The sequence below is a fragment of the Palaemon carinicauda genome, chromosome 15 (genome assembly GCF_036898095.1).
Source record: "Palaemon carinicauda isolate YSFRI2023 chromosome 15, ASM3689809v2, whole genome shotgun sequence".
In the NCBI taxonomy this organism is placed as follows: domain Eukaryota; kingdom Metazoa; phylum Arthropoda; class Malacostraca; order Decapoda; family Palaemonidae; genus Palaemon; species Palaemon carinicauda.
In genome coordinates this window covers 127,484,182-127,494,181 of record NC_090739.1, presented here as the reverse complement: position 1 = coordinate 127,494,181, position 10,000 = coordinate 127,484,182, and the positions used below count along the sequence as shown (strand labels likewise).

The 10,000-nt window shown below is 31.3% G+C and overlaps 1 protein-coding gene across 1 annotated transcript in view; it reads right to left on the bottom strand.

Annotated features, from left to right (window-relative positions):
• The window catches only part of LOC137654387 (uncharacterized), a 32,547-nt gene that overhangs the window by 2,937 nt on the left and 19,610 nt on the right, over nucleotides 1–10,000 (bottom strand). Inside the window, exons 2-3 of the mRNA XM_068387988.1 lie at nucleotides 8,659–8,788; nucleotides 5,201–5,343 (exon numbers count right to left, since the gene is read on the bottom strand). Of these exons, the coding sequence (XP_068244089.1) occupies nucleotides 5,201–5,343; nucleotides 8,659–8,788 (273 nt within the window). The remainder of the gene's footprint in view (nucleotides 1–5,200; nucleotides 5,344–8,658; nucleotides 8,789–10,000) is intronic.

Genomic DNA, 10,000 nt, shown 5'->3' with positions numbered 1-10,000 from the left:
GATTTTGTAGGCAACCTGTGGGAAAAGTAAGGAATTTTGTTGGTAATCTGTGGGAAAAGTAAGGGATTTTGTAGGTAATCTGTTGTAAAAGTAAGGGATTTTATAGGTAATCTGTTGTAAAAGTAAGGGATTTTGTAGGTAATCTGTGGGAAAAGTAAGGGATTTTATAGGTAATCTGTTGGAAAAGTAAGGGATTTTGTTGGTAATCTGCGGGAAAAGTAAGGGATTTTGTAGGTAATCTGTGGGAAAAGTAAGGGATTTTGTAGGTAATCTGTGGGAAAAGTAAGGGATTTTGTAGGTAATCTGTGGGAAAAGTAAGGGATTTTGTAGGTAATCTGTTGGAAAAGTAAGGGATTTTGTTGGTAATCTGCGGGAAAAGTAAGAGATTTTGTAGGTAATCTGTGGGAAAAGTAAGGGATTTTGTAGGTAATCTGTGGGAAAAGTAAGGGATTTTGTAGGTAATCTGTGGGAAAAGTAAGGGATTTTGTAGGTAATCTGTGGGAAAAGTAAGGGATTTTGTAGGTAATCTGTGGGAAAAGTAAGGGATTTTGTAGGTAATCTGTTGGAAAAGTAAAGGATTTTGTTAGTAATCTGTGGGAAAAGTAAGGGATTTTGTAGGTAATCTGTGGGAAAAGTAAGGGATATTGTAGGTAATCTGTTGTAAAAGTAAGGGATTTTGTAGGTAATCTGTGGGAAAAGTAAGGGATTTTGTAGGTAATCTGTGGGAAAAGTAAGGAATTTTGTAGGTAATCTGTGGGAAAAGTAAAGGATTTTGTTAGTAATCTGTGGGAAAAGTAAGGGATTTTGTAGGTAATCTGTTGGAAAAGTAAAGGATTTTGTTAGTAATCTGTGGGAAAAGTATGGGATTTTGTAGGTAATCTGTGGGAAAAGTAAGGGATTTTGTAGGTAATCTATGGGAAAAGTAAGGGATTTTGTAGGTAATCTGTTGTAAAAGTAAGGGATTTTGTAGGTAATCTGTGGGAAAAGTAAGGGATTTTGTAGGTAATCTGTGGGAAAAGTAAGGGATTTTGTAGGTAATCTGTGGGAAAAGTAAGGAATTTTGTTGGTAATCCGTGGGAAAAGTAAGGGATTTTGTAGGTAATCTGTTGTAAAAGTAAGGGATTTTATAGGTAATCTGTTGTAAAAGTAAGGGATTTTGTAGGTAATCTGTGGGAAAAGTAAGGGATATTGTAGGTTATCTGTGGTAAAAGTAAGGGATTTTGTAGGTAATCTGTGGGAAAAGTAAGGGATTTTGTAGGTAATCTGTGGGAAAAGTAAGGGATTTTGTAGGTAATCTGTGGGAAAAGTAAAGGATTTTTTAGGTAATCTGTGGGAAAAGTAAGGGATTTTGTTGGTAATCTGGGAAAAGTAAGGAATTTTGTAGGTAATCTGTGGGAAAAGTAAGTAATTTTGTAGGTAATCTGTGGGAAAAGTAAGGAATTTTGTAGGTAATCTGTGGGAAAAGTAAGGGATTTTGTAGGTAATCTGTGGGAAAAGTAAGGGATTTTGTAGGTAATCTGTGGGAAAAGTAAGGAATTTTGTTGGTAATCTGTGGGAAAAGTAAGGGATTTTGTAGGTAATCTGTTGTAAAAGTAAGGGATTTTATAGGTAATCTGTTGTAAAAGTAAGGGATTTTGTAGGTAATCTGTGGGAAAAGTAAGGGATATTGTAGGTAATCTGTTGTAAAAGTAAGGGATTTTGTAGGTAATCTGTGGGAAAAGTAAGGGATTTTGTAGGTAATCTGTGGGAAAAGTAAAGGATTTTTTAGGTAATCTGTGGGAAAAGTAAGGGATTTTGTTGGTAATCTGTGGGAAAAGTAAGGAATTTTGTAGGTAATCTGTGGGAAAAGTAAGGGATTTTGTAGGTATTCTGTGGGAAAAAGTAAGGGATTTTGTAGGTAATCTGTTGAAAAAGTAAGGAATTTTGTAGGTAGATGACTTGGTGAATTCATGTATTTGTGTACAGTGCACCTCCATACATAAAAGACGTCTCAAAAATATCGTGTCCTGTTTATAAAGGCTTAAATCTATTTTTTTTTTTTTTTTAGCAAATTCTATTTTGCAACCATCACTAAGGCCCCCCCCCCCATCCTCATCCAGAGTGATTGCATGCCAGAAACAATTCCAAAAAAAAAAAAAGGTTTTTATTCATCCATGACATTTTTCCATTTTGCTTTCGTTCTTTTACCGCTCACGTTATTGCAAAGGGAACTCATGCAATATAGGACATCATTGACTCTAACGTTCCATGGTTTGATAGGTCTGTTTCCGAATGATTTTGAAAACTTCCCACACTATTTTCCAACCCGTCACCCAAGTTTAATTTTTCACAGTTCTTTAATAAAATGAATATCGTTAAATTATGAAATGATTGTCAGAAAAGATTTTTTTTTACTTTTTCCTTTTCTATAGTTCTTTTTAAAAAATGAATATCGTTAAATTAAAAAATGAATGTTAGAAAATATATATATTTTTTTTTTACTCTTCCTTATGTATATTCAATGATTATCATCATCTCCTCCTACGCCTATTGACGCAAAGGGCCTCGGTTAGATTTCGTCAGTCGTCTCTATCGTGAGATTTTAACTCTATACTTCTCCATTCATCATCTACTTCGGGATTCATAGTCCTCAGCCATGTAGGCCTGGGTCTTCCAACTCTTCTAGTGTCTTTGAAAACTCCACACACACTATTTTCAAACCCCTGACACCCAAGTTTCATTTTCACAAATCTTTAAAAAAATTAATATCGTTAATTTAGAAATAATTGACGAAACAAATATCATCTTTTCACTCTTCCATATGTATAATCTATGTATACACTGGCAAGAATAAAAACTGAATACCTATGTATATTACGAGTGGGCTATAAATACCTTCGAATTCACACCGGTGCTACGTTGTTACAGGAAAGAGGAATGTATTCATAGACATGTCAGTCACTTGTCAATCAAACGTGTCATGATAGCAGTGTGTCTCACTTCTGTTTTCCCATTTTCATGAAAATATCAGTGTCAACTGACATGGTGTGATTGTGATGATATTGATAATGATATCAAAACCAAGGGCAGTAATAATGATACTGATAATAATAATAATAATAATAATAATAATAATAATAATAATAGTAATAACAGCAATACTACTACTACTACTACTACTACTACTACTACTACTACTACTACTACTAATAATAATAATAATAATAGTGTACGGATATATAGCTTGCAGTATGAATTGTCATTATATATATGTATATATATTTATATATATACATATATATATATATATATATATATAAATATATTGTATTTATATATATATATATATATATATATATATATATATATAGTATATATACTGTATATATGTGTGTATATATGTAAAAAAATGAATTATATATATATATATATATATATATATATATATATATATATATACATATATATACATTATAAATATGTGCATGTACGTGTGAGAGAGATATGCCTAGCATTAATAATGTTATGTTACAGTTTATCACGAAAAAATTCTCAGCTTTATAAAAGCAACAGAAAATTTACTATCTATGAAGGTCATATATTTCGAGATTGCTACGAAGCAACGATAAGAACGAAGAATATCGGTGGTCTTTAATTTAAAGGTTTAAAGGTCGCTCATGAATGGCAGAAGCAAGGGACAGTGACATTGCCCTAGCAAGCAGGACAAGCCCCCCCCCCCCCCCTCCACCCAAGCTAGGACCAAGGAGGGCAAGGTATTAGCTGCTGATGACTCAGCAGATAGACCTATAGGCTCCCCCAAACACCACCACCCCCCAATTCTTAGCTCACAAAGATGGTGAGATTACAGCGACCAAAGGAACTAACGAGTTTGAGCGGGACTTGAACCCCAGTCTGGTGTTCACCAGTCAGGCAGGTTAACACATCGGCCACCGCAACCCTAGTGTACTCTAGTCAATTTTTTTTAGCGAGGCAGATTTACACCGACTCGCAGGGGTGCCCTTTTAGCTCGGAAAAGTTTCCTGATCGCTGATTGGTTAGAGTTATCTTGTCCAACCAATCAGCGACTAGAGAAGAACTGGTTCTTAAGAATATTGAGTTCTTTTAATGTTTTATTTATTATAGAATTGTTGGTCATAGATTTTGTGAAATGACAAAAGATTAAAAAAATATTTTCCTTATCATAGCAGATATAAAAAATGACATATCGCCTCTTCACGAGTTTATGACCAAGATATGGGAAAAACTTTGCCCCTGGAAATTTAATTTAGGGAATTTTTTTTTTTATTTGTAATTGATATGTAATATTTTGAAAAGTATTTAAGTTATTAAAATATGTATTATCACTGTTAGATATTATACACTGTTAAATATTTGCTTAAAAAATTTTAAAAATTCTGGCATTAATCTTGCCAGGCATTTACCGTTTTAAAAACGGATATATTGCCGTGAAGGAGTGGTTTTACGGTCAACAACCCGTTAAAGATTATGACAAAGTAGGGTAAAATTACGGTCGCCTGTATTTTATTGAAATACGGCTGAGAACAATAGATTTTTACGAAGAATTTCCGGTTAAAATTACGGTTTTTTTAACAGTGTATTTTCTTCGACTTCCGACCACCTATTAAAAGTCGATTCTCATATTAGATAAATCTGTTTCCGTTCGGGTTATTCGACCAATTTGAACTCTGTACTAATTTACGCTTCATGTCTTTACTGTCAGAAAAAACCCGTATTTTTTATCAGAAATTCTCCGTAAAAATATACTGTTCTCAACCGTATTTCAGTAAAATACAGGGGACCGTAATTTTACCTTCCTTTGTTATCATATTTTACGGGTTGGTGACCGTAATATCACTCTTTTACGTGAATACAACCGTTATTAAAACGGTTAAAATCCTGGAATAAATGTTGCCAGATATTTACCGTTTTTTTTAATGCCAATTTTTAACAGTGTATATATTTCATCAAATAGTAATATATTGTGACAATTTTTTAACAGTATATATTTCATAAAATAGTAATATATTGTGAAATGAAATTGTTCAATGAAATGTTTCCTTAAACTTTTCGTAACTTTTTAAGTTACTGAAATATATATTCCATTCGTGAACTTAAGCAAATTGTTTAATGAAATATGTCCTTAAAGTTTTCGTAACTTTTTTAAGTTACTGAAATATATATATCCTATTCGTGAACTTACCTTTTTGGAAAATAGGATCATCGCACAGGAAGGCCAGAAAGGATCTCGCTCCTTTCAAGTGCATCTCCAATTCCATCCTCTCCGTCGGACTCAAACAGCTGGCCGTGTATCTGTCCACGCAGGACATCCCGCCTTTAAAAGCCCTGCCGGAAACCAAATTGTTATTATTATTATTATTATTATTATTATTATTATTATTATTATTATTATTATTATTATTATTATTATCATTTCTTACTAAGCTACAACCCTAGTTGGAAAAGCAGGATGCTATAAGCCCAAGGGCTCCAACAGGGGAAAATACCCCAGTGAGGAAAGGAAACAGGGAAAAATAAGATGTTTTAAAAAAGTAACATTAAAATGAATATATCCTATATAAACTATAAAAACATTAACAAAAGAGGAAGAGAAATGAGATAGAATTGTGTACCCTCAAGCAAGAAAACTCTAACCCAAGACAGCGGAAGACCATGGTACAGAGGCTATGGCACTACCCAAGACTAGAGTTTGGAGTGTCCTTCTCCTAGAAGAGCTGCTTACCATAGCTAAAGAGTCTCTTCTACCCTTACCAAGAGGAAAGTAGCCACTGAATAATTACAGTGCAGTAGTTAACCCCTTGAGAGAAGATTGATTGATTGATTTGAAGTATTCTGGCATCCGGAAATTAGCTCTAGCAGGCTTGATAACAGTCTGGTGACACTTTGCAATTTGACATTGTGTTGGGGCTTAGTTGGTGTCATGTTGTTGCCAGAGGTTTTCATACACTAAACTAAGAGAGATTTTTAATAATAACGATAATAACAATGATGGACATTGAAATGTTTTGGTGTTATGTTGTTGCTAGATATTTTCAGGACAATATAAAGTGAGAAATATTTTTAATAATAATGACGATAATAACAATAATGGACACTGAAATTTTTTTGGGGTAATGTTGCCAGATATTTTCAGACAATATAAAGTGAGAAAATATTTTTAATAATAATAACGATAACAGCAATAATGGACCTTGAAATGTTTTGGGGTCATGTTGCCAGATATTTTCAGACAATATAAAGTGAGGAAATATTTTTTAATGATTAACGATAACGATAATTAACAATAAATAGACATTGAAATGTTTTGGGGTTCATGTTGTTGCCAGATATTTCCAGCCACTAAATTAAGAGAGAGTTTTAATAATAATTGTTAATAACAATAATAGACATTGAAAAAGTTTTGGCGTTATGTTTGTTACCAGATTATTTTGAGTCACTAGACTAAGAGAGATATTTAATAATAAATGACAATAACAATAATGGACATTGAAGATGTTGTGGTGCCATATTATTACCAAGATATTTTCAGACACTAAAGCAAGATTTATTTTTAATAATAATAATAATAATAATAATAATAATAATAATAATAATAATAATAATAATAATAATAATAATAATAATAATAATGGACATTGCAATGTTTTAGGTGGGGTCATTTTGTTACCAGATATTTCCAGAAAATATATGAGTAATAAAAGCTTTTTGATAATAACGATAATAACAATATTTGAACTTTGAAATGTTGTTTTTTTTATATATCTACGATGTAATGTACAAGAATTTCCGTTAGTGTATTATTGAATGAGAAATTAAATGTTGGAGTTTTTATTATGAGGTTACTAAACACAAGCTGCTGATCTCATATCTGTTTTATAAGCTTCAACGCCTGAATAGTGATAATGATAATTTTAATAATTTATTAATGATACTAATTTCAATAATATTAATAGGAATAATAATTCAAATAATTTTAACAATAATGATAATTTTGATAATTTTATTAATGATAATAATCTTAATCATTTTAATATTAATAATCATTTTAATACAACTCCTTACCAATTAATTGCCGTTTTAATCTAATACGTTCTTCATCTTAATTCTTTTGAACTATTCGTGTTTTTTCATTAACCTATTCCTTCCCATTTTCGATAAAAACGCCTATGGCATTTTTCAAAATCCCTTCATTTATTACTTCACATAGGCCTATCTCAAACTTTCATTAATTTATACTAAACTTATTGTGCGTAAACGGTTTAATTTTTCTCAAGGTTTAGCTATTTTCATTTCATCCATTCTTTAGCATCAGTTTCGTAAAGGAGAATTGGCTCAACACTTTCTTACATCACAAACATTGCTTCTTTAGATATGTCCTTTTAAAAACATTTTCCAAAGATAAATCTTCCTTTGTCACTCCATGCAGGACAAAAGCCTCAGACATGTTAGTCCACATCCGTCTGTTTATGGTCTTTTTATGTCAATTTATATCTGCAGATTTTATTCTTGGATTTATTACTCGTTTTCCTGATCATCATCCATGATTAGTCAAATGCAGGACAAAGGCCTCAGACTTGTTAGTCCAATTCTGTCTGTTTATGGTCTTTTTGTGCTAGTTATTCTATAATTCGCCTTTTCTCTTACCACAATCATTTATACCTAAGCCTAAGAAAATTATCAACTATATTATTTTCCACAGCCTATATTTGCACTCATAACCTTACTCTTACCAATATTCACTTTCCGTTTTCTCCACTCAAAAGTAATCTCACATTCTTTCACTGGTGTCTCTCGCTTCTCTTTACTACCACCAGATATATTTTTCTTATAGATTATATCTCATAATTCTATTTTCCTCTCAATTCTCCTGTCATTTTCCAACATGCTATTGATAAAAATGTGAGGACTTTATATATATATATATATATATATATATATATATATATATATATATGTATATATATATATATATATATATATATATATATAATATATATATATATATATATGCTGTATATACATATATATATATATATATATATATATATATATATGCTGTATATACATATATATATATATATATATATATATAATATATATATATATATATATATATATGCTGTATATACATATATATATATATATATATATATATATATATATATATATGCTGTATATACATATATATATATATATATATATATATATATATATATATATATAATATATATATATATATATTACACACACACAAATATATGCTGTGCGTATATATATATATATATATTATATATATATATATATATATATATAATATATATATATATGTGTGTGTGTGTGTGTGTGTGTGTGTGTATATATACATATACATATAAGGATATATATATATTTTTTGTGTGTATATAAATATATATATATATATATATATATATATATATATATATATATACATATACATATATGTATATATATATATTATATATATATATATATGTATATATATAGTATATATATATATATATATATATATATATATATATATATATATATATATATATATATATATATGTATGAGTGTTTGTGTGTATATACACACATGTGGGTGGGTATAAAAAGGAAGAGAATACAGCTGGTTCTCACTTGCACATATTGTTCAGCTCAGATCTCGTATGAGGTAGACCACTCTTGGGCATCATGGGCGCCACATGTGTGAGGCAAACATCCAGCTCTTCTTTCTTCGAATTACATTTCTTCCCGTCACTTCGACCACCTGAGAACAAGGAAACAATAACATTAAACGTTGTTTATATATCAACAGTTGCTAGAAAAAGTATGTAATAAATTTCATAATAATAATGATTATAATGATTTCATGAACTATAATAAATCTGGTTCCTGGTTCCTAATTGATCACTCCGCAAAAGAAGTTTGCGGGCACTATCGTCTTATAGATAAGTGCAAAGCTTCTAAGATTATTCTTATTATTGTAATTAACTTATTTTGCTTTTATCATAAATAGATTAATAATGAAATTCTCCATCTTTACTTTTATCCCATTCTATCTTGAAATCAGATAAGATAACACTTTGCTATCATAAGTTTTAAAGCGTTAACTAAAGCATCAGTAACACTGTCTATATCTCTTCGATTGGACACTTTGTAACGGCTCTCCCCTCAATTTCTCTGGAGTTTATGGGATTAATATGAGCGTAAGATAATACCTCTTTCTAATATGAATCAGATCCGTGTTATTGTTAGAACATAATATTTATGCTACTATAGCCATAAGAGATATATTTTCTTTATTTCGAAGTAAAGAACAGAAGAAATATGTTGTAACAAAATGGCAAAAAATATAAAAAAGGGCAAAGGAATAGAAAGTGAAATACTTGCTTCCAGTTTCAAAGCAGAGAGAGAGAGAGAGAGAGAGAGAGAGAGAGAGAGAGAGAGAGAGAGAGAGAGAGAGAGAGAGAGAGATACAGGGGGGGAGGGGACTCCCTTTTGTTCCATAAGGTTGAAAGACAATCCACTGGAATATCTAGACCGACACAAAGAAAGAAAGAATCCTAAGGAGTGTCTTTCATCTAGGAAATCACCTTGAACACAGATCCTATTGCTTTCTGTCCGGAGGATAAGAAACGTTATCGAGAGATGGGTAGGTGATTGGAAATCTCCCATTCTTTATAGAAGCCGCATTTACTGTCTCGATCTTTTACTAAATCAGTAGCACACGAATGGGATTGGTTCTAACTGTTCCACACGTATAGCCATTCAGGTTTGAAGATTTTATCGCCATCTATTGGGCATTTACATCAGTTGTTTCGCTCTGAAAAAGATCCATCTGTTTACCAAGGCCCTTCCTCCAATTTTTGGGGGTAACTGACATAAAAAAGGGGGGACTTTTCTTCTCTTCGCTCCTCCCAGCCTGACGAGGGATTCAGCTGAGTTTGGTTGGTACTGCTAGGGTACCACAGACCACCCT